At 33.7% G+C, this 25,784-nt stretch overlaps 2 protein-coding genes across 2 annotated transcripts in view; one reads left to right on the top strand and one right to left on the bottom strand.

Moving 5' to 3' along the window:
* Positions 1-1,461: 1,461 nt before the first annotated feature.
* The window catches only part of LOC148302709 (ras-related protein Rap-2a-like), a gene marked incomplete at its 5' end in the record, with an annotated part of 38,262 nt that continues 13,939 nt past the window's right edge, over positions 1,462-25,784 (top strand). Inside the window, 2 exons of the mRNA XM_088271217.1 lie at positions 1,462-1,658; positions 24,020-24,159. Coding sequence (XP_088127343.1) covers positions 1,462-1,658; positions 24,020-24,159 — 337 coding nt within the window. The remainder of the gene's footprint in view (positions 1,659-24,019; positions 24,160-25,784) is intronic.
* On the bottom strand, positions 3,348-18,048 carry LOC148302710 (cytochrome P450 CYP12A2-like). Its single transcript, XM_088271187.1, has 8 exons — positions 17,801-18,048; positions 13,485-13,702; positions 12,083-12,329; positions 10,824-10,940; positions 9,586-9,864; positions 6,831-7,002; positions 5,879-6,127; positions 3,348-3,902 (listed from the first exon to the last, which is right to left on the bottom strand). Exons 1-8 carry the CDS (start codon positions 17,902-17,904, stop codon positions 3,561-3,563), a joined length of 1,728 nt encoding a protein of 575 aa, XP_088127313.1. The 5' UTR covers positions 17,905-18,048; the 3' UTR covers positions 3,348-3,560.

Here is a 25,784-nt window from a genome sequence, read left to right as displayed (position 1 = left end):
CATGTTTAGAAACTTGACTAACTCATTTAATTTATTTTTAAGAAATTTAATATCTTCTGATTTATTTTTTGACATCTCGTCAAAGATGAAGAAGAATATGGAAGTCTGGGCATTTACAGGGCTGACGACCGTCATAAGCTGGTTTAAGTGATCACTTTACACACGTGTAACATTCCTCAACTCTACCCATTATTGACAACCTCAATACTCAAATGCTTGGAAGTTCTATATACATATATTAATCAATTTAGAAACCTTGTTCTTGAATCACTAGAACTTCACTGGATACATCTATTGGTGAGACGTAAAGAAGCTTTTTACTAAGCAGGAACTCTTATATTTGTATGTGAGGTCCGAATCCTGGATTATAATCACACACATGATTTTGTGAACAAGTATTTGGACACACTCAAAATGTTGTAAATAAATTATCTGGTCAAATTATAAGCTTAAATAATAAAACTGAAAATGATATTTTCTGGCGTTTCTCATGTGTGTGATTATAATCCAGGATTCGGACCTCACATACTAATATAAGAGTTCCTGCTTAGTAAAAAGCTTCTTTACATCTCACCAATAGATATCTCCAGTGAAGTTCTAGTGATTCAAGAACAAGGTTTCTAAGTTGGTTAGTAAATATAGAACTTCCATGAATTTGAGTAGTGTGGTTATCAATAATGGGTAGAATTGGTGAATGTTACACGTGTGTAAAGTGATCACTTAAACCAGCCTATGACGGTCGTCAGCCCCGTAAATGCCCAGACTTCCATATTCTTCTTCAACTTTGATGAGATGTCAAAAAATAATATGAAAATAACTCCTGTAATTGGAGATAATCCAGATTTTGTGAACAAGTATTTGGACACACTCAAAATGTTGTATCTCCTGATTTATTTTGAATCTGTAGGGAGGTTACTGAAATATTTGGTTGCCAAATATTTGTTGTAATTGTTCGGTGATGCATCTTGGTTAGTTAGTAAGTTTTATGGAGTTTTTCCCATTGTGACGAAGGTTTTCCCATTTTAACAAAGGTTTTACAATTTCAACAAAGGTTTTCCTATTTCAACAAAGGTTTCCCATTTCAACAAAGGATTTGCCATTACAATCAAGGGTTTTTCTTTTCAAATAATGTTTTCCCATTTTAATGAAGGTTTATCCATTTAAAAAAAAGTTTCTCCATTCAACGAAATTTCCCCATTTCAACGAAGTCTTTTCAATTTCAATGAAGTTTTTCCCATTTCAGAATAGGTTTTTTCACAGCAAAGGTATCCCTATTTTTGCGAATGTTTTTCCATTTCAATGAAGGTTTTCCCATTACAACAAACGTTTCCCCGTTTCGGCATAGGTTTTACCATTTCAGAAATAGTTTTATCATTTTAATGTTGATTTTTCCATTCCTACAAAGGTTTTACCATTTCATCAAAGGTATTTCCACTACAACGAAGGATTTTCTGTCCTCAGCCGATGCTCGGCAGCATCGCCAACAGCCGGCGGAGACCAGCCCTGCACGGAGCCAGCGAAGCGGGGCTGGACGTGGAGTACTACCGCCTGAGGAGCTTCAGCGTCAGCGCGCACGGGGCCGTCAGTAACCTCGGGGACTGCCTGCGCAGCCGCAGCATCAGCTCGGTCACCAGCGCCGGCTCCAACAGGAGAGACAGGTAACCTAAGCATCTATGTACAATCCATTTTTATCTCAAACATATCGTCGTAAAAACTCTTATCTCACGATTACATTTTTTTGTTGCATGAGAAGTTTCGGTGGTTGTAGTACATATATGGTTTGACAGATGAGAATGTCAAATTGCGTTTACATTTCTGTTCAGTAAGGTTTGGCAATTCATCATGAATTGTTTAACGCCAGAACAACGCATCCAAATTATGGGAATTTACTATGAAAAAAATAAATCTGCCTTCCTAGTTCACAGAGCACTTTTACTGAAGAATTATGTTTAATGATGAAGCTTATTCTGGTTAAATGGCTTCGTCAATAAGCGAAATTCCCGTATATGGAGCGAAGAAAATCCTAAAGCCATTATCGAATCACCATAACATCCATTAAAATTTACCGTTTGGTGCGGTTTACACGCTAGTGGCATCATCGGTCCTTATTTTTTTTGGAAATGAGGAAGGAACTGCCGTTACGGTAAATGGCGAGTGCTATAGAGCCATGGTTGTATAATGTTATACGAGTATATAATAATACAAAATATCAATATTAATTGAGCAAATAAAACAAAAAGTAGGTTTGATCAAATAAATTTTATTAGTTCTTCATACAAAAAATAAAATAGTAAAAAAAATGATTTTCATTAAAAATTGATTAGCCCGTTATTTTCCATCAAATATTGCATTGAGGTAGTCAAAGAAAAAGTGGACCATCTTATAGTATGACCAAAAGTGCTTTTCCATAGTGAACTGTGTTTTGGTCTATAAGTGAGATGGTTCTCTTTTGCCATACCTGTTTCAATCAGTAAAACCTTGTTAATTTAAACGTAGTGTAATGGTCAGCTTGCTCGGCTACTGTTCTGGAGGTCCCGGGTTCAATTTCCAGGGGGGGATCAAATAAACATAAGTGATTTTTTCACTCTAATATTTATTCTATATTACCCTAGACTGGTACCTGAAGCGGGGAGGGCAGATCACCTTTCCATCAAGCTTTAACAATCAAGATAACACTGCGTTTATATGATGCAGTGCCCTATGCACCATTGGGGTGTGGATAAGGATTTGAAGGTGATTAGTCCTACACTTCGGGTACTAGTCCATGTAATATTAAATAAATATTACAGTTAAAAAAAACACTTTTTTTGTCTACATTTGACCTGATGATGATGATGATACGAATTATAAATAATCAAAATGCATTGAATCTTTTGTTTGAAAAAAAAATGTTGGTATGGTCAGAATTTTTTATCTAAAAAAAAGTACAATGAAATTCAAATGATCATTGTTTAAATTGACAACCTTTTACTGAATGAAAAAAATTACATAAAAATGTACATATTTATTTAAAACATAATATTATGCAACACTTAAAAATAATTATACACACATTTGTATTCTGTCATCATTAAAAATACCACCTTTGATATATGTATGTTATGCTGTTTACATTATATTGCCATTTTTCATAAATTGCAAGAATATAAATAAAATTTTAATAAAAACTAAACAAATATATGAATATTTAAAGCTTTTAGTTTATTTGGAGAAATATAGCACCATGAATATTGCACTTAAAATATACCGGGACAACATAAATGTTATAAAATAAAATCTAGAGATGGTAAGTTTTATTTTATTATTTTTACATAATTTTTATCTTTATAATAAATAGATTTTATATATTTTTTTTCATGTAAAAAGAGAGAGTCGGATATCATTTTTTTTACTCCCAGAAAGGTTAAAATCTATTGTGACACGTATTTTGATGCATTCCGCATCACTTTTATTCAAACAGTGTTTGAAAATTATGTGAAATGCATGGAAATACATGTCACAGTGAATTTTAAGAAAAAGTGAGATTTTAATTATGTACGTTTAAAAATTATACAAATTCATCAATTCTGGCTTAAATAATTATTTTTGAATATGAAATTAAATGGAGGCCTCAAGTAATTGATACTCCGGATCCCTTTCACTGGATGCGGTCCATCCCAGGCTATGTTGAAATGCCGGATGAAGTTGATGACGGCCACTTCCAATTCCAGCTCTGCGAATCTTCTGCCGATGCAGGAACGGGAACCAAACCCAAAGTGCATGGTGGAAAATGGATGCGCCTTCTTGTAGTATAGTTCCGAGTCCACGTTCTCTCTCAACCAGCGCTCAGGGATGAATTCCATTGGCCTTGCGAACTGTTCTTCCTTTATCGATAAGTATTGATGAACGAAGAAAATTTTTGTCTGAAAAAATAAAATTATTATGACATTGTTGTCGGAAGCCAGTAATACCACATCGATAATTAAAAGTTGAGTGGGAAATGCGATAACTGAAAATGATATAAATCAGGGGTTCCTAAAGTGTCCGCCGTACAAAGTAAAGAGGGGCGCCGTGAGTCGATCCTCTATCATTATCCAAAGCCACAGATATTCTCGGGTACCATAAAGCAACAATTTATTTTTTGAGAGCTAGCATCTTCTACCGAACTACTATTATTGTAGGTACCAACCTATTTCTTTCGACTGTAATATATGTATATACATATATAGTCACATTGTCTTTTCCAAATAGCTTACTAAAGTAGGGCGCCGTGACAAAATACTAAGCTTATAAGTGCGCCGCGGGCTGAAAAAGATTGGGAACTCCTGATATAAATAATAAATAGTGCTGGAAAGATGATAATTATTTCTTGTGATTAGGATTTAATGCTAGGTGGGATAGGTTTGTTTTTTCCATGCTTTGTTGGGATTGTGATAGGCTTGTCCCAAGACAAACATTTCGCAACTTGTGAAAGAGATCCGTAATAGAATGTCAATGAATAATGGATGAGCATTTCTACAAATGCCTCTGCACTGCTCCGTGTCCGTCTACTGTGCCGGTCGGGGTTGTGGAGGCGTTGTGTACCGGCCAACGTTGGGTTGGCATCAGATCTAGCTGACTAACTGAACTAACTGACTTTTAATACCTTTCTCTGCCTACACCGGGGCACTTTTAGAAACTTGGTGGTGGTTTTACAAACTTGTATTTATTTAGATTGGCAGTGACATTGAAAGTTATTAAATGTAAATTCACAGTAAAATCGAGATACAATTTTGATTCACATTTTCTAATAATTTTCGCAACTTAGTTTATAAAAACTTAGTTTTGCGTGACAGAGTGACTTGGAGACGACTCGTGTTGGCCATATGCTCCACCTAGGGAGCGAACATGGATAGAAGAAGAAGAAGTTTATAAAATAGAATTGCTTTGCATCAAGGTCTGTCAGGAAGCCTAGATGTGCGTATGTGCGGATAAACCTAGTATGACTGATATTCAAATGGTGATAGATAAGAAACAGTGCAAGGCGATAAAATTAAGAAAGGTGTGTTGAGATGTTTTGAGCGTGTGAATCAAATGGTAGAAGAAAGAACCGTAAAACAAATTTATGAACCAAATGTGGTCGGTAATAGAAGCGGGGAAAGACCAGGTAGACTTGAAGAAGAAGGTATGATCGAGTGCTTCAAATACTTGAACATGGTCATGTCAGAAGTCAAAATAATCGGTGGGTATGTTTTTTAATTTTTTTTTATTATTTAATATATTTACATTTTTATTTATAACATAATAAATTTGAAAAATTTATACATATGGAAAACTTTTGTATTTCGATTCGCTGTGCCTCTCCAAATAAGAGACTGAGCTCTTGTGCTTAAAGAGGGTTTAATGTTATATAATACATGGTTTAATAGTCTTTTATTTCTTCTTTTTTTTGTATATTTTTTCAAGATTTATGTGTCATGAGCTCTAATTTTTTTCTTAAGTATTTTTATATCATGTATTTTTTAAAAATTCTTTAGGGAGTTTATTGAAATGTTTAATTGCCAAATATTTGAAGTTTTTATGTGTTAGGTCCGCCTCCGTGGTGTAATGGTCGGCGTGTTTAGCTACCCTGCTAGAGGTCACGGGTTCGATTCCCAGGGGGGGGTGAAAATAAATATTAGTGATTTAACATTGATATTACCCTGGACTGGTTCCTGAAGCGCAAGAGTGATCACCTTGCCTTCATGTAAGTAATGATCAAGATAACACTGCGTCAATTTTATGCAGTGCCCTATGCACCATTAGGTGCGGATAAGGGTTATAAGTAAGTAAGTAAAATGTATTAGGAGATCATGAATATGGAAGAACTAGTTAGTTTTGGTCGGATAAAAATTGACAGAATACAGCTTGTCGCTCTTACCCCCTTTGGTATCCTGTACCCTGACAGGACCGTGTCCTTGGTGAGGTTCCTCATGGTGCCCGGGGTCACAGGATATATCCTGGCAGCCTCCTTGATGCACGCCCGGAGGTAGGGCAGCTGGTTCAGGTGTTCCGCTTTCACCGGAAGAGATGTGGAGGGCAGGATACACAATATTTCTTCACGGAGCTTCTCCTGCTTGATATTGTTGTTGGCCAAGTGGTACAGGATGTTCACAAACGCAGTGGAAGTCTATAATTGAAATAATAAGGGTCGTCAAATCAATGGGTACTATGCATACTCTTTTAAAGGTGTCTGAACTTGATATGAAACATGTATAATTTTTCCCTTTGTTGCAAAAGAAGTCTGAGCATCTCAGGGCTTACAACCTGGCATTCGGGTGGCTTAAGTGATCACTTTTTATACTCGTATAACATTCACCATTCTGCCCATTTTTATATCCATTCTTCTAACCCTTATCCGCACCCCAATGGTGCATAGGGCACTGCATCATATAGAAGCAGTGTTATCTTGATCGTTAAATACACGAAGGAAAGGTGATCAGCCTTCCGTTTCAGGTAGAAGTCCAGGGTCATATTAAATAAATATTAGACTGAAAAATCACTTAAATTTATTTTGACCCTCTTGGGAATCGAACCCGGGACCTCCAGCATGGTAGCCTAGCGCGCTAACCACCATACTATGGAGGCGGACAAATGAATGAGGCGGAAATTGAATATCCATAATGCATTAATTCTTGAAACCTGTATATATATGCAATGGTCTTAGATCCTTCCGCATAACGGTAAGATTTTTGATATATTTGTGAAATAGTCCAATCGTTAGGCCATCAGTTGAGGGATTTGTGTAGTATTTATAAAGCTTTTTTTTTCAATTGGGTAAAATTGATCAGCACTGAAATGGTCAATGAAACACTTAATCTAATTTACTTTACCGTGTCTATTCCGGCCAACAGCATGTCCGTGACCATGACCACGGCCACTTTAGGGTCAATATCGAGTAATTTCTCCAACACGCTGGCTTCTTTTTTCCCTTCTGTGGTGACTCCGGATTCTTTCTTCTTCTTAATTCTTTCCAATGCCGAGTTGATGTTCACTTGAGCTAAGCTGAAAAATAATTTAAAAAAAGTATTGGATAAATAATAATAATAAATTTGGATAACTTATATAGCGCCATTTTCATAAAATAATACCTCAAGGGCGCTTCACTGTGAATGAATTGGGGAAAAAATTATAGTGGAAATGATTTAGCAAACAAATGTGATTTTAGTCTTTTTCTAAAGATCATCTCACTCTCACTACTTCTAACCATTGGTGGAAGAGCATTCCACGCCGTCGGCCCCGCAACAGCAAAGGCACGCTCGCCAAATTTAGTGCGTTGGTTGCGAGCTGGTAAGATCACTTTTCCCATTGCAGTTGTTGTAGCCGATCGAAGCGTGAGACGTCTATCAACCAATTCATCTGGAATACACAGCTCTTTTTGGTACTCTGGAGCCATATTGTGTATTGATTTATACATGAGTTGGCAGAGTTTACTCAACCCTTTCGGGAAAGCGTAACCAGTGGAGTTTATGAAGTAGTGGGGTGATTTGACTGAATTTAGAAATTCCAAAAATCAGTCTCGCTGCTGCGTTTACAACTGATTGCAGTCAAGTCATTTTATTGTTTGGTAGACCTGTGTACATACCGTAACGTATCAGTGGATTAAACTGTAGATCGCGAAAATATTTATCAAAACAATGAATTGAAGATTACATGTTTTGAACATTTTATACCAAATGTTGAAGTATTCCAAAATATTATCATAAAAATATGAATCAAATTCTTCTTTTTCCTGGTTACATCCCAACTTATCATGTTTGTAGACTACTGGGCTCAGCTTTCCTCATCCTCAGGTTGTAGGTCCTTGTGTCATGGACAACGTCACCTAGGCCATGTCTTCGAACCATGTTCTCTTTCTGCAGCATCCATGAATTTTTTAGTCTTCCTCTAGATATCTTTCAAGGAAGATCCATTGCTATTGCCTGGTTTACGACATGCTCGGGTTCTCTGCGTCCTATGTGCCCATACCATCTCAATTGTCATTCCTCTACCTTCCTACTTATGTCTGTTACGCCCAGGCTACCACAAATGCATGAACTCTTTATTTTGAAATAATTAAAATGTAACTTTGTTTCAAAATTACTATAAATATTTTATTATAACTTAATTATAATGTCTACTGGTTTCGAAGCTAACCGCTTCTTTATCAAGACCGATTAATACTAATTTTTTAGTATTAATCAGTCTTGATAAAGAAGCGGTTAGCTTCGAAACTGGTAGACATTTTAATTTAAAGTTATAATAAAATATTTTTAGTGATTTTGAAACAATGTTACATTTTAATTCTTCTTCTCCGTCTTATTCCTCATCGCTGAGGTTTGTGACCCTTGCAGAAGCAATGCCTCTTCTCCAGTTATCCCTTGACTGCGCTGCACGTAGCACTCCAACCACTGAGGTGCCTGCTGATGCCTTAATTTGATCGGTCCATCGTGTGGGGATCTTCCTCTACCTCTCTTTCCCTCCAGGGTACCGATCACAACTAGTCGTTCCAGGCTACCCTCGTTGCCACGCGCAACGTGTCCAAAGAACTGGAGAATCCGTCGAGTACAGATATTGGCATTTATTTATTAAATTATAAAATGGAAAATCACAAAGTTAGTGTTTCAAATATAAATTATATCTTTATTTAAAAAGGGAAAGATATGAATCAAATTGCTTGAATTATTTTTAAATTATCGAGTAATAAATTGTTTTAGGGGGGTTTCAAATCCCCCTCTTAGGTCCAGGGGGGTTAGTACACGTATTGTCAAATGAATCATGACCAGTCAGTACACATGTCAGCCAACAGAGTCTAGTACAACGTCACATGCTTTAGCCATCTGTCTGTAATGTCAGTCCTTCAATGTGACATGTGTAAAGGAAATATATTCATATTGTGTCACAGCTGGATGGATATGTACAAATTTTAAAAACCATTACCCTTAACATTTTTATTTTATATAGGATTTCAAAATCTTAAAGTTATAGGAAAATTTAAATGATTTTACATATAACTGTTTAATTTTAATATATGTATATTGTATATACTTATATGTTCACTCCTTTCAACAACGTCATATATTAAGAAACTTGATGTTTCAGGAGAACGTTTTTGAAGTTTAAAAATATAATAAAATGTTTTAAAAATAAATATCAAGCCACTTATTGAACTTTTTACTGTGCAACAGATCTTTTTAGGTAAAACCTGAATGTTTTTTCTCCATTTGAAAAATATTTAGAATGTTTTTAAAAAAAAATTAAACAATACCTTTTCTTCAAAATGCAAAAACAACACTTTCTACCCTGTAGCGGGTAAATATTAATTTAAAAATATGCCTCTTTTGCAGGGATATAGTGCATTTTCTGGGCATTCCGAAAACATACACAACTGAAAATTGACGGTTTTTGATTTATGACATTGTTGAAAAGAGTGAGCGATATATGTACGTATACGTATTTATTCCACAAAACGATATATGATAGATGTTTGAAATGAGAAATAAGGAAATAAAGCAAATTAAGTGTTGAGATATTTTGGACATGGGTAACGAATGAGTAGATATTTGTGAACAAATATCTGGACACACTTAAAATATTGCGGATACTCACTTGAGCTGCTCATCGTACAGCCGCATAGCCCTTTTATAGTTGGAAGTGGCGACATATCTCCAGATGCTGGCTTGGAAGTCCAGCTTCTCGCTGGCCGCCAGCACGTCCTGGACGTTCTGCACCATCCTGTTGGGGATGGAGTCCGCCGGAAGGTCGTCGGCGAGACAGCCGAGCCTCGTGTCCAGGGCCAGGGCGGCGATGCTCTCCAGCGCCCAACGATTAGCGTCGGCCATGATGCATTCTCCGACTCTGTTCTCAGAGTCGCGTTTTCGTTTGATCCTGAAAAAAAAAAAATATGCATATGGCCAAAATGATACAATCCCATTTTACGATATTATTCTGGTGTTCCATCTTGTAGCATTACAATATTTTTCTTCTTCGAACCCTCATCCGCACATGATGTAGATGAATAATGGTCAAGTGGATATGCGATGACTGACCATTTTCTGTAAATGCCTTTGCACTGTTCCGTGTCTGTCTGCTGTGCTGGTCGGGGTTGTGGGCGTCTGTGTACCGGCCAACGTCGAGTCGGAATCGGATCTAGCCGACTAATTGAACTAAACAATAATCCCTTTCACTGCCTACACCGGGGTACTTCTAGAAAATTTGGTGATGGACTTACAATCTTGTATTTATTTAGATTGGCAATGACAGGTACATTGAAAGCTTTTTCACAGTAAAATCGGGATACAATTTTATATTGTTTCACATTTTCAATAAATTTCGCAACTTAGTTTAAAAAAAATTGCTTAGCAAGAGCAGATCTGTCAGGCCTAGATGCTATTATATCAGATCTGGGCATGTGGTGGGACAGCTTTCAATACAATTCCGCACCTGATGGTGCATAGGGCACTGCGTCATATAAATACAGTCTTATCTTGATCGTTAACACTTGAAGGAAAGGTGATCAGCCCTCAACTTTAGGTCAATATATATCAGTCCAGGGAAATATTGAATAAATATTACAGCGAAAAAAATCTTATATTTATTGGATCCCCCCCCCCCCCGTTCTGAGAATCGAACCCGGGACCGTATGTCGCTTTTGCTGGGATAAAGTACATTTTCTGGGCATTCCGAAAACATACACAACTGAAAATTGATGAATTTTGAAATATGACGTTCTTGAAAGGAGTGAGCGACTTGTGAAAAGTTTACCATCGTTGAACATTCTTGTTTTTAGTTCTCTGAGCTCTCGGGTGTGGATAAAGAATTAGGAAACACAACCAAATGCAACTTACTTCTCCACAAAATCTACAGCTATGACATCCACCGGCTCCACGTACTGTCTGACCATCTTTGGCTGCATCATTATAGTATTAACTTTGTTCCTGAAGTGGTACCAATCATAGCCATTCCTGAAAAATTAATGCAAAAAATTGACACAGGACAGACACTGGCTATCGGCTGTTAACCCTTTCCGGTACCCCAAAATTAAAAAAAAAAAAAAAATCTAAATAGACAGCTGCATTCTAATTGGAAAAATCGTTAGTCCTCTGCTCCACATACTCTAGCAATAGATACGAGTGACAAAAATGTTAGCTTGGAATTAAAACAAATAATACTAATGATGAAAAAATGTCGAATAACATGCGACATGGGACTTAAGAGCAAAAACTCGATGTCGAATGAGATTCCACATTGGACCAGTAAAGGTTAACCCTTTGCCCGTACCACATACGGGCGAAAAATAGAGCTGAACATGATGCCAACTTCAGAAGTTAAGGTAATCGTTGCCTTTAAATTTGCTATCCGATGTTGCCAACCCCGGAAATCCGAACTCATTGAGGATGTGGCCTGTTCGGATTTGGAAAATTTTAGATTAGCCGAGAAATTTGTAATGCAGTCCATACTCGTACGTAAAACGTAGTTGCGTTGTGCGTGCCGTTCAAGGTATATGTACATTATTTGCAATGTTTTACATTTCAATCCAATATAACAGTACTGAGTAGCAATACAGATACAGTACTGTATACTTTATTAAGTTTTCAAATTTTTTAATGAATTTTTTATTTTTATTTTTTATTTCTTAAATATAAATTACCTATTTTTATTAATATTAATTTATTTTTACCCTCCCCTCCTGGGAATCGAACCTGGCATTGAACTCGGGACTTCCGGAATGGTAGCTAAACATGCTAATCATTACACCACGGAGGCGGACAACATTGTGTTAAAACCCCGATAACAGTGTGTTAAACTTGCATACGGTGTTTGAAAATGATGTGGGAAGTATCGAAACACATATCGCAATAGATTTTTAAAAATAGAGGTAATTTTTCTTCTGTTCGTGTCATGTCAGGTTTCTTGACGTGGACCATCACTTGAGAGTAATTGTCCTTGTCTCGGGCACCTCTAAATAGCGCCTCGACGGTCCTGATCTCCGTCCAATCTCTTATATTCCGGAGACAGGAGATCCATCTTCTGCCCACATCTCATTGAGCGGTAATTACCAAGTAAAATTTTAATTGAAAATGTAAAAAATCAATCAAATACGTACGATGTGAGAAGCCCTTTTGCGTCCTTGAACACTTCCTGGCGCTTGTTAGCCCGGAAGTAGGTCATGCTGGGCAGGATGTCCCTCTCGGGAACGGAACCTTCTTGTTTGTAAACTGTTTCTATGTCATCCGGATTGAGCACATACACCGCGTCAGGCTGACCCACAATTCCTGTTATCTTGATAACATTGCCATACTTTTTCTGCACGGCATCCACAAACTCACATATTTGTAGTTTATAGTACTCCCCTGCAACACAAATACATATGTTTTAGAGGGATGGAAAGATTGATAATGATATAGAAGGGTGAATGTTGAATGGTGAGTGAGTGAATGAATGCTGGGAGCAGAGTGAATCGTGCACTGAATTTAGTTATGGCAAATAAAACCCTATCAAAGAAAGCTAAACCGGCCGTACACAGTCCTGTGTACAGTGAGTCTGAGTCTGAGTCCTGTTACAAAATGGACTGAATGCAGTCGAAATGCATTATCTCGGAGGAATATGCAGCAAAACGTAATATGATAGATGTTTCAATGGTGATTTAAAAAAAGAATGCAAGACTGACATAACCATTATCGATAAAAATTACAAAAGATGTGTTGAAATGGTTTCCCATGTGAATCGAATGAGTGACGAAAAAATAGTAAAACAAACTTGTGCGGATGTGGTTTGTATTAGAAGAAGAGGAAGACCGAGGAAAACTTGATATGATCTATTTCATACTTGAAATTGGTTAGGTCAAGAAACGGAATAATTAGCGGGTATGTATGATGAAATACATTAATGTGAAAATGGTGAAGATTGTTTGCAAAGACCACCCCTTAGGAATCGAACCTGGGACCTCCAGCACGGTGTTAACAACGCTAACTAATACACCACGGAGGCGAACTCTATTCTTGGGCGATAAAATGACAAAAGTGAAGTCGAAGGTTAACTTTTCTTTGGTATTTGTATTGATATGAGATTCAGATTTCAATATGCACACATCGCTCACTCCTTTCAACAATGTCATTTATCAAAAAACTTTTTCAGGCGATTATTTTTAAAGTTTAAGAATATAATGAAATGTATTTAAAATAAATATCAAGCCACTTATTGAACTTTTTACTGTACAACAGATCTTTTTAGGAAAAACCTGAATGTTTTTTCTCCATTTTAAAAATATTTAGTACCTATACTTATTTGAAAAAATAATTAAACAATAACTTTTCTTCAAAATGCAAAAACGCTTTCTGCCCTGTAGCGGGTAAATATTAAGTTAAAAACATGCCGCTTTTGCTGAGATATAGTACACTTTCTGGGCATTCCGAAAACATGCACAACTGAAAATTGAAGATTTTTTATATATGACGTCGTTGAAAGGAGTGAGCGACATGTACAATTTGAACCATGCCATTTCTCACCAATTTTCGGTAGAAACCTCCAAGTGTTCCCCAATATGGGAAGTGGTTTTGGTCCGGGCATGTCCTCGAAGGGCTTGGCTGCTTCCCATGTGGCTCTGTCCACGTGGCATGATGGATCCGCCTCCTGGATCCTGGCTGCCTGCCCGGCGGCGGGACACTCCGGCACTAGCGGGACATTCCCGGAGACCTGACTGCCGGGACATGACCTAGTCACGAATCTAGGGAAGAAAAAATAATTGCTTACAAAAGAAATATAAAATAAAATACAAAAATTAATTAAGTACCGTAAAGTGGGTTTACATTGCACCAAAATACTGCATTTTTTCAAAAAATTGTCTATTCAGATCAGGTTTTTTACTTTTTCTGAGGTTTCAACTATTGCAATGTAATAACACATATACCTGTAACATGTCTGATACGTTTTTAAATTTTTATCTATTTTGCCTGTATTTTTTTTTTATATTTATATTTTGGTGCAAAGTATCCCGGGGTAAAGTACAACTTTGCACCATGATATTTTCTCTACACTTTTCGTACTAGAATCCAAATTTATGCAAAGTAAAGGCTATCCTACAAGTTTTGTTGCACCTTATGAAGGGTTTTGGCTCACAGTTCACTAAATGCAGATTATAATATTGTATAATTATGGAAAAATAAGACACTTGATGGAATTTTTTTTTTTTAAATATTGAAAAATCTAACAAAAATGTTTTTTTTTTTCAATACTGAAGGTTTAAAGTTATATAAAATAAAAGGTGGATATTAAAACATATCGTACTATATAGGTAATAGGAATCAAAATTAAATTAGGTCTAAATATGGTCAAGTTCCGGGACGGTAAAGAAACCTCTTTTGGATTGCATTTTCGGTTCTTTTATGGAACCCGCTACATCCTTCCAAGAATATTGAAGAAAGTCATCCTTCATCGGCCACTTCCACGTTTTGAGACTCTCCTGCATGGATTTAACAGCTCTGTCTTTCTTTATTTCCAAAATCTGTCCCGGAAAATTTTCTCCTTCATAATGAAATACGACATATTTTCCCACCTTCTTTTTTACTGGTCCTAATGAAACGGAAGAACAAATACGATAACTGGTTTCAGTCATCGTTTTTGTTCTTCTCCCTCTTCCTCAAAGCTTCCGTGTCAACTATAATCAGTTAATGCTAGATATGCTGGAAGTTTCGATGTGGAAGGTGGGATCATTGATGTAGTTGGTTCAGGTAGCATTTGTGTCTCGTCAACGTTCATTTCGACATTTGGATTGTGAGCAATGCTCTAACCTGGTTCTATCGGTATTGTTTTCCTGCGTTTTAAGACTGAATTCTTTGGGTTGAATCTGTTTTCTTCCAAAAACTGTTGAAAACTCTGGCGCACGTCATCGTCATACGCTTTTAATGGCAACCGATTAAGCAACTGACTAGTTTTAGCAACAGTCAAGGTTTTATGTCTTTGCAAAAATGATCTTATCCATTTAGAGCCTGGTACGTTGTTCTTTAATATTCGTACTCTTCTGCCAAATCTATCCAAATAGGCTATTAGAATGTAGCGAATGTTAAAAACACTCACTGGGAAACCGTACTCACTCATGTCTACTATGCAGTTTACGAAGGATTGCTCTTCGCACTTGTCACATATCGGAGGTTTTCCCACAGGTTTTGTGTGCTGACCTTTGAGCTTATAGTTAATCGTCCTTCTGGGGATTTTGAAAATTTCTTCAGCCTTTCTTTGACTGATTGTACCATTTCGAATGGCCTCCACACACTGCTCCACTCTCTTCGGTGTAAAATTGCAGTATCGTCTGGCATAAGGCCGCTGTTTGTGTGTTCTTGACATTTTTTAAAAAAATATACCATCAGGAATTAAGTAAGTACACAAAACCAATAGATATTTAGCAAACATGTCAAGTTGTATTATCCGTTTTAAGACTTTTCATCAAATTAATTAACTATGGCCTTTTGTGGATACTTTGCACTTGGTGCAATGTTACCCCAAATGTGGTCAATACAAGTCAGTTCTTAAAAAAATATTATTTTTACATAAACTTGACAACGTAACTAAAAAATACAGTATTTGAGAAAAGCAGGGCCTATCTACCTATGATTTAGAGACCACTCACTTGTTGTAACTAGTTTCAGTATACTGATTCCACTGGATTTTTTCAGACACAATTTTCAGACAGAAAACTTTCTTTACGTTCGGACAGGAAAAACGCATTGAAGCAATAGCGACCGACTGTTACTTCTGTAAACTAAAAAGTAGATTGAAGTGCCATCTATCAGAAACAATAGAAAGTAGAATGAAAAATGACATGTATCAGAGATGACCAGCTCTACAATTTCTTTACAGAAGGTGGTGCAAAGTATCACCCATGGTGCAAAGTATACCCACTTTACGGTATGTTTTAAAATTTTCAATAAAACATTCAATTTTATAAAATTAAACAATTTGGTTTTAACCACTTTTTTATTATTTATACACTCTAACCTACCAGTTTCGACAAGAAACTTGTCATCATCAGGGTTTATTAAATTCTAAATCATTATAAACATTTAAATACTTATAATTAATTACATTCCCTTGCAAAAAACTTCCACACACTCTGTAAAAAATCCTCAATGTTATTTTTATCAATAAAAAAGTGGTTAAAACTAAGTTGTTTAATTTCATAAAGTTTATAAAATGTGCGACAAAGTATCTGCGAAAAAAATTCAAGAAACATTATTTTTTTTTATAATTAAACACTTGTAAAACTCAGTTTTACTTTTCACCTGTAGATGAAAACGTCTGTTAGTTTTCGAAACTAGTGTGTAATGAAATAAAAACTCATTAAGTGGTATTATACAAGTGAAATATCAACATGTCATTACACAAAGTTATGGCATCAATAAATAATATAATAAATTATTTACACAGATGAAAAAGAATACAGAACTCTGGACATTTACAGGGCTAACGACCAGTCATAGGTTAGATTGAGTGATGACTTTATACATGTTACAGTCACCATTCTACTCATGATTGACAACCACACTACTGAAATTTCGGAATTTGTATTTATGCTTGAGGCCTGGTCAGGAGTTCTTATAATCGTCAGGTATGTATGAGGAGATGCATGAATGTGGAAGAGGCGAAGAGTATTATCACATATAGAGTGGTGTGGCGTTCTATTCTCTCTGTCTACCCCTGCGGAGAAGCGGCGTGATGGTTAGTTAGTTAGTATATATATGCTTCTTGAAACTATCTTAAGGATACTATTCTTCAGCACCATCTATGGGTGATGTTAGTCAGTTTGTTTTTTATATGCAAGATGCTTCTCGATTTTTTTTACATACTAGGAGACGCCTGAAAATATCATTGATTTTTTTTCCAATTATTTATTAACAATATTCTGAGTGTGCCCAAATCTTTGTTCACAAATTCTGGGTTTGTCTCCACTTAGGAGTCATCCAATTGATTTCTTAACATAGATGAAGAAGAACATGGATGTCTGGGCATTTGCAGGGCTTACGACCTGTAATAGGCTGGTTTAAGTGATCACTTTGTACACGTAATTTTTTTTTCGTAATCTGTAAAAAAAACTTTTTCTAATCTCTATCTCCACGCAATGATGCATAGAGCACTACACCGTACTAATGCAGTGTTATGTTAATTACATGCTGATTAGTCTCGCACATTAGGTACCAGTCCAGTATGATATTAAATAAATATTACAATAAAGAAATGGTAGCAAAGGAAATTCGGATATTCCTTCAAAAAATTTGTTTATATGTAAAATATATATATTTATATATAACATATATATTTTTTTATTATTATTATACATATATATGTATATATATATATATATATATATATATATATATATATATATATATATATATATATATATATATATATATATATATATATATATATATATACATATATTTATAATTTTTTTTTTAAATATATAGTCTTAACAGTTATGATTATTTTACTGGGTTGTTATGCTGTGTGAAGAGACATTTTACACAAAGAGAGTCGCTATCAAAACAACTGAGATAAGAATAATAAAAATATTCCGAGATAAAAGCATAACATAAACCTGTTTTCAAATTGAAATTAATTTATCAATTGACGCGTCACTTTATTATCTGCAATTGAACACTTGAAACGAACACTTAATAAATATTTTGGCTAGTCATCAAAATGTCTGAAACTCACTCGATTTATTTATTACTATCCACTAACTAACAGCCCAAAGACTTATTATTAAATAAAGCAACACAAATCAGAGTAATAAATAAAATACGACACAAAAAAAAGTTTGTTTTACCTGATATTGTGCGAACGGTTGTTTAATAAACAAACTGTGTATTTTTCGCTCGAATCTAGAATTTTCTTCAATCCGGAACTTGCGCAACGATGAAACTTCAACATTTTCACAATAAACTTGAAAATAAAGATAATTTGTACGGATGAACTTATAAATTAGCGCTGTTTTTAAACTATCCCGCCGCTAGCGTTACGCAAAATCAACAACTTGCAACCACCTGTCAGCTGACAACTAAAAAATGGTGGCAAATTGTAAACAAATTGATATCGAAATGCATAGAAAATTCTTGTAATATTATGGTCATAGACAAAAGAGTAGACTTATTTGTAGGTAGGTTGATGTTACTGTAACCAGAATACGTGACCTGCTTATACTTTGCATTGCTCTTATTTTCTTATACGGCTGAAACATTGCATCTTACAAGGGCCCAGAGTAGCCGTTGCGTTGGTATCTGTATACTCAACGAAAATAGATGGCTGCGAAGAATCTTATCCGTGCACTGGTTTGACTTTATGGGGAACGAGGAAATAAAGCGTAGGACAGTTACCCGCAGTTACAACTCTCATCAAGAAAAGGCGGTTTAGTTGACTAGGTCGTGTCGACGTGCCCTACGTAAAGTGCTCTAACTACATTTTTGTACATTTTGAAATATTTGGTGTACGTTATCAACTGACCGTTATCTACAAATATAAACAAACAAAAAAAACATATTAAATAAATTTCGCCTAGTTTTCAGGCGTATAAAACGCTATCTATATCAAATTTTCGAAATGAACTTAACTCCTAAAACGCTAACTACTTAATTTTGACAATGCATAATTATTTAAAACGATTTAATTCATGGTTTTATCGTGTTTTTAAATGTATAATACTAATTAAGAATTCCAGATAAAACCGTTAATTAATTTTTAAAAAATACGTTGTAAAAATCTTCTAAACTCTCTCCTGTAAAGTAACAGATTTGCAGATAGAGTACTTTACGTAGGGGCCGTCGATGTACTCTGTACTCCGCATGCCTCCCGAGAGCCAACTTGGTCTCTTTTATTATTTTTTTTAAATACAAGGTGCTCCGGTCGACAGACGATATTTCGCTCACTCCTTTCAAGAACGTCATAAATCAAAAAACTTGATTTTTCAGGAGAACGTTTTTAAAGTTTAAAAATATAATACAAAGTATTAAAAATAAATATCAAGCCACTTATTGAACTTTTTACTGTGCAACAGATCTTTTTAGGTAAAACCTGAAGGTGTTTTCTACATTTAAAAAATATTTAGTATGTTAAAAAAAATTAAACGATACCTTTTCTTCAAAATGCAAAAACAACACTTTCTGTCGTATAGCGGGTAAATATTATGCTGTAAATATGCCGCTTTTGCTGGGATAAAGTACATTTTCTGGGCATTCCGAAAACATGCACAGCAAAAAAGTGACGATTTTTGATTTATGACGTTCTTGAAAGGAGTGAGCGATTTGTAGGCAGTTTGTTGACTATTGTACACATATGGAGCACATCCCATATGATTTAATGAATGATTAATTTAATTTTTTGGTACCAGATGCTTTTTTTGGTTATTTTCTCCTTAGTTACAAAGTAAAAAAATTCATACGTCTTATTTGGGTTGGTACTTATTTTTAAAAAAAGGTTTATTTTTTGTAGAACTCCACTGGTTGGAAATGTCAACAGGAAATTAAATCGAAATTCTATTTTCAGGCCTGTTATTTTTATTTTTGAATTTTATTTATTTTTTATGTCAATAATCTATTTATAAAAAAAAAAACACTTGAATATACCACTTAATGAGTTTTATTTATATATACGACTAGTTTCGAAAACTTACAGATGTTTTCATCTTCTGTTAAAAATTAAAACATAATTATCTATGCAATTTAATTAAAAGAAAAATTTATTTTATATTTTATTTGCATATCTTGTTGTGTACCTACCTACTATATTTAAACACAAAATTGCAATAAATTAATCTCCGAATCACTGAATCACTGACAGTAACTGAATCACTAAATGATTCATTCATCAGATCGCATCAGCAGGTCACTATATGTGAACAGATCAATGTTCGCAAACGAGATGGCGAGTGTTTTTGCATGGATTTTTTCATTTTTAATTTTAAAAATTACTTAGTCAATACCACTATTTATTAAAATCTACTGTGATCTGTAAAATGAAATCATTTTCAAACACAAAAGGTTTTTTCACTCAAGAATTACATGAAATTATATTAACTTTAAACATTAAGAGAAAACCCACTCTTAAGCAGAAAAATCAATAAAACAAATAAAGCTGGAGCCAAAGTAGGAACACTATAAGTTTTGCATAAGCCGAAGCTAGACTTCACAGACACTTTTATATTAGGTAATTTAAAATAAAATCATTCTTGAGATTAACTCGAATTGGAGAATCGGTCTCTCAATTACCGTATCTAAACGGATCTTCAGGATCCGTTCGTTCACGAATGAACCACGTCAAGATGTCTGCTGGTCCGGATACGTGATGGAAGGGGGAGCGATTGTTTTTGCCTAGAATTTTGACTCATGAATCACATGAAATTATAGTAACTTTAAACATAAAGAGTAAATCCACTCACGAGTAGGCATAGGCCATGAAACTTATAAAGTTAAACATGATAAACGGTGTTGCATAAGCCGTAGCTAGATTTCAGTCACTTGGACGTTAGGTAATTTTAAAAAAATGATGGAAAGGGGGTCTCTTGAAGAGAAAACTTGCTCAGAGAAAATATGCTTTCAAATTTGCAAATTTGAAAAGAGAAAAACTATACCAATAATAAAAGGAAATATTGTAAACCGAATCCTAACATAAAACTCAAATAAATATATCATGTTTTTTAAATGATAGATTTATATTATCCACTGACACTTCGTGATGGAATTGCATTTTTAATTTATTATTAGATTAAAACCAATATTTTTAGCTTTTCCACTTTTTTATTTGACCAGCGACCGGGTTTTGTCGTTACCGACATCACCAGTCTGATGATGTCGGTAACGACGAAACCCGGTCGCTGGTCAAATAAAAAAGTGGAAAAGCTAAAAATATTGGTTTTAATCTAATAATAAAAAATAAAAAAATTTTAAATGACCCGAATTCTTACTATATGTTGTGAATATTTGTTCTTCTCATCTCTTTCATTATTTTGCCCCCTCATTTTATCTTCAGTTCGGTCAAGGGGTTTTGAGCAGTAAGTCGTAGAAACATATGAGAGCGAAGGAAAAGTCGACATGGTATTACCCCTCTACAAACTTATTTGTGGAACGCTAATGTGCTTATTTTTATACAAATATGATTTTGGATACATTTTTATTTTAGAAATATGTATATGAAAAGAAATTAGTTCTATTGCTATAGTGTAAGTTTTACAAATAAGTCGCTCATTCCTTTCAAGAACGTCATATCGCTCACTCCTTTCAAGAACGTTTTCAGAATGTATAAAAAATGTACTATATCCCAGCAAAAGCGGCATATTTTCAACTTTATATTTACCCGCTACAGGGCAGAAAGTGTTGTTTTTGCATTTTGAAGAAAAGGTATTTTTTAATTATTTTTTTAAATATACTAAATATTTTTCTAATGGAGAAAAAACAATCAGGTTTTACCTAAAAAGATCTGTTATACAGTAAAAAGTTCAATAAGTGGCTTGATATTTATTTTTAATACATTTTATTATATTTTTAACCCTTAAAAACGTTCTCCTGAAAAATCAAGTTTTTTGATTTATGACGTTCTTGAAAGGAGTGAGCGATATATCAAAAAACTTGATTTTTCAGGAAATCGTTTTTAAAGTTTAAGAATATAATAAAATGTATTAAAAATAAATATCAAGCCACTGTTATAACCTGATCATAATGTGAACCAGGCAATCGCCATGGATCTTTCTCAAAAGGCATATACTGTACCAAAAAAATCATGGATGCTGCAGAAAGATAACGTGATTCGAAGTCATGGCCTAGATGACGTTGCCCGTGACAGAGGGACCTACAACCTGAGGACGGTGAGAGCTGATCCCAACAGTTTACAAAGATGATAAGTTGGAATAGAGCCAAGAAGAAGACGATTTAAGAGCATGTTTATTTCAAGCAAATGTATACAGGCATGCTCGTTAGTAGCATGTCCTCTGTACCTTGAGAATTCTCTCGAAAATGTAATCAAACCATTCAGTTACATAACTTTTTCTCCCTTTAAAACAAGTTGTAACTAATTACATTTGTTTCTGTACCGAAAATTAGCTCAAGTTAGCATTTTGGAAAAGTTAGATGGAAATAATGAATGAAACAAACACACAACAAAGAAATTATGTACCTTATTATTTTGGACATACCCATCAATTATTATTTATATTGTAAACACGGGGCCATTAACGAAAATATCAGATTATTATAACTTTTATATTTCAGCCGTCATTTAACATGGAAAGCAAGCTTTAATGGAGATAACGTCCTATCTAAAGCATTATCATTGATTAGACACAAAATCAATACCGCCGACGGAGATATTACTTTCATTTATGAAACATTTTGTTCCGAATAATAATGATATATATATATATATATATATATATATATATATATATATATATATATATATATATATATATATATATATATATATATATATATATATATATATATATATATATATATATACTAGAACTACTACTACTATTACCATCACGATAGGCAGAGAGGATGGAACGCCACACTCATCTGTCCTGACATACACTCCTCGCCTCCTTCACATCCATACATCTAGTCATACATGCCCTCCGATTACGCAGACTTTTGACACCGCCAGATTTTAGGGTATATGTATATATGTATATATGTATATATATATATATATATATATATATATATATATATATATATATATATATATGTATATATATATATATATATATATATATATATATATATATATATATATATATATATATATATATATATATATATATATATGTATATATATATATATATATTTATATATATATATATATATATATATATATATATATATATATATATATATATATATATATATATATATATATATATATATATATATATATATATATATATATATATATATATATATGCATAACAATTATCTTCTTCTTCTTAGCTCCATCCCAAATTATCGTCTTTGTAGACTGTTAAGGTCAGCTCTCCTAGTCCTCAGGTTGTAGGTCCTTCCTCTTAAGGTTTTTTACCCTTTCCTTGGACAAACTTGTTTCCCTGCTTCACTTTGCTTGCCCTTGTCGCGCAAGCTGGCTCTGACATATTGTCAGTCTCAGGATCACCGAGAGAAGAATCACCCTCGCTGCCAGACAGGGTAGTGCATCTTAGTGTTGCTTTTGAAAAGAAGCTTTGGTTTACTCGACTATTTCTTCTTTTGTCCGTGTCAGTTAAGGTCTCTTAGATGTCCACTATTGAGAGTAATTATCCTTGGGTAGCTCTAAACAGATTCTCGACGGTCCTGATCTAATCTCGTATATTCCGGAGCCAGGAGATTGGTCTTCAGCCCACATCTCGTTGATCTTCTATTTTATTGTCTTTTTTTATTATTTCAAAACATATTACATACAAAAGTCATATATACATATAATATTCCCGATGAGTAATTTCTATTTCTTATTTTGGGACATGGGATTAAGGTTAACAAGATTGGAACACAAATAATAAAGTAACAAAAAAGATTTTTTTAAATAAAAACAATAAACCGGTATAAAAATAGGCATAAGAAGCATATTTAAAAGAAATAAAGAGAAAAACGTAATGTAAGAAGCATTTTTAAAATAAACAAATGAGAATATATAAAAAATGAGAAAATAGTACAAATGAGAAAATATAAAAAACATAAGGTAAAAACAAAATATAACTAATCACTAGATAATATATCTTTCTTTATTTGACTAAAAACTTTTTATCCACCTTGCGTTATTGGGTTATCAGGCGTGGAGCCTTGAGAGGCCCAGCTAAGTCAAGCGATGACCGATTACAGAATTTGACTAATGAGCCTGGATACCCATTAGGGATAGTGCATATGACTAGCATCCGAATATATAATCGTATTATATCTTGCTTGGTTTCCTTCTACTTCTCTCCCTCTACTCCTCACCTGACTCCTTCAACTACTCTTTTTTTATATATTTAAAAAAATATATAAATATATACATATTTGTTTTCAGCACCGGATCGCAAGTGGCCCCACCAGTTCCGAGAGGTCCGTACAGGGTGGCCATGCTAGGTGCCTCGGGGGTGGGAAAAACAGCCCTTACATGCCAATTTACTACTAGCGAGTACATATGTGCATACGACGCCTCATTGGGTGAGTTGAAATTCTAAATATTTTAAAAAGATAAATAAAACGAATGAGTCATATTATTTTGAGAAATAAAAAGACTTTGTTTTTTGATCCACTCACATTTTTACTAACCTACTACATAGTTTCGGCAACAACCTGTTGCCCTCTTAAGGGTTTAATTTTTGACTTTAATTTATGTCATAAATTATGACTTTAATTTATGTCATGTTGGTTGTTGCTGAATCTAGTTGGTTAGTAAAAATGTGAGTGGATAAAAAAAAGTCTTTTTATTTCTCAAAAAAATATATCAATATGATCCACAAAGTTAATGCTTTCAATATTCAAAACAAAATGAATGAGTCACTGTAGGAAAAATCACTTCAACATCTTTTATGGGTGTGTCCAAATATTTGTTAACAAATCTGGGTTTCTCATATTTTTGAACAAGTTTAGATAAATATGAAAATGTTGTGAATAAAATAACCTGGTTAAATAATAAGCTGCATGCAAATTTTAAATCTTCTTTTCAGGCGTATCCCAGTATCTAAAATCCAAACATTTGAGTATTGTGGTTGTCAGTCATGGGTAGAATGGTGAATGTTACACATGTGTTAAGTGATCACTTCACCAAGTCATAAGCCCTGTAAATGCAGACTAGACAGATGAAAAAGAAGTGGAAGTCTGGGTTTTTACAAGGCTTACGACTTGTCCTAGGAAGTGGCTTCTTTATCTTTATTGAGATGCCGAAAAAGAAACTTCAAATAAATAAAGTGAAGAAAATCCAGATTTTCTAGTATTTGGACACACTTAAAATGTTGTGGATATATATATATATATATATATATATATATATATATATATATATATATATATATATATATATATATATATATATATTATATATATATATATATATATATATTGATAAAATTAAACACTTGAATAAACCACTTTATCGAGTTTTATTTTTAATTACGACTAGTTTCAACAGATGTTTTCATCTACTAGTACAAATTAAAATCAATTAAATTCAGATTTAATTTGTACCAGAAGATGAAAACATCTGTCGTTTTCGAAACTAGTCGTAAATAAAAATAAAACTCGATAAAGTTGTATATTCAAGTGTATGTCAAAGTGGTATGTTTAATTTTAATAAAATAATCATGTCATTCCACACAGTTAATACCGAATCAATAAATAATATATATATATATATATATATATATATATGTATATATATATATTTATATATATATATATATATATATATATATATATATATATATATATATATATATATATATATATATATATATATATGTATATATATATTTATATATATATATATATATATATATATATATATATATATATATATATATATATATATATATATATATATATATATATATATATATATATATATATATATATATATATATATATATATATATATATATATATATATATATAAATAAATAAATAAATACGAGTATACATATAAAGTAATCTAAACAACTCCGTGAGATATGTGATTTTTTTATAGTACATAAAATATAACGTTGTGTTTGAGAGTCAACCTACGTTAAGAACTTGTCAAATACAGAAATCAAGCACTTTGTTTAGTAAAGGCTTCACAGAATAAATAT

Source organism: Brachycentrus maculatus, unplaced genomic scaffold (assembly GCF_059751285.1).
Source record: "Brachycentrus maculatus isolate JH-2025_06_01 unplaced genomic scaffold, ASM5975128v1 h1tg000421l, whole genome shotgun sequence".
Classification (NCBI taxonomy): domain Eukaryota; kingdom Metazoa; phylum Arthropoda; class Insecta; order Trichoptera; family Brachycentridae; genus Brachycentrus; species Brachycentrus maculatus.
The sequence above is the reverse complement of the archived record's forward strand: the minus strand, read 5'-3'. Positions and strand labels throughout refer to the sequence as shown.

What these genes read in the sequence shown, in the direction of transcription:
- LOC148302710 (XM_088271187.1), bottom strand. Translation starts at nt 17,904, where the DNA reads ATGTTGAAGTTTCATCGTTGCGCAAGTTCCGGATTGAAGAAAATTCTA. An exon ending in CTGTACGATGAGCAGCTCAA is followed by an intron (nt 7,003 to 9,585) that starts GTGAGTATCCGC and finishes ATTATTTTTCAG; the next exon opens with CTTAGCTCAAGTGAACATCA. An exon ending in TGTTGGCCGGAATAGACACG is followed by an intron (nt 6,128 to 6,830) that starts GTAAAGTAAATT and finishes TTTCAATTATAG; the next exon opens with ACTTCCACTGCGTTTGTGAA.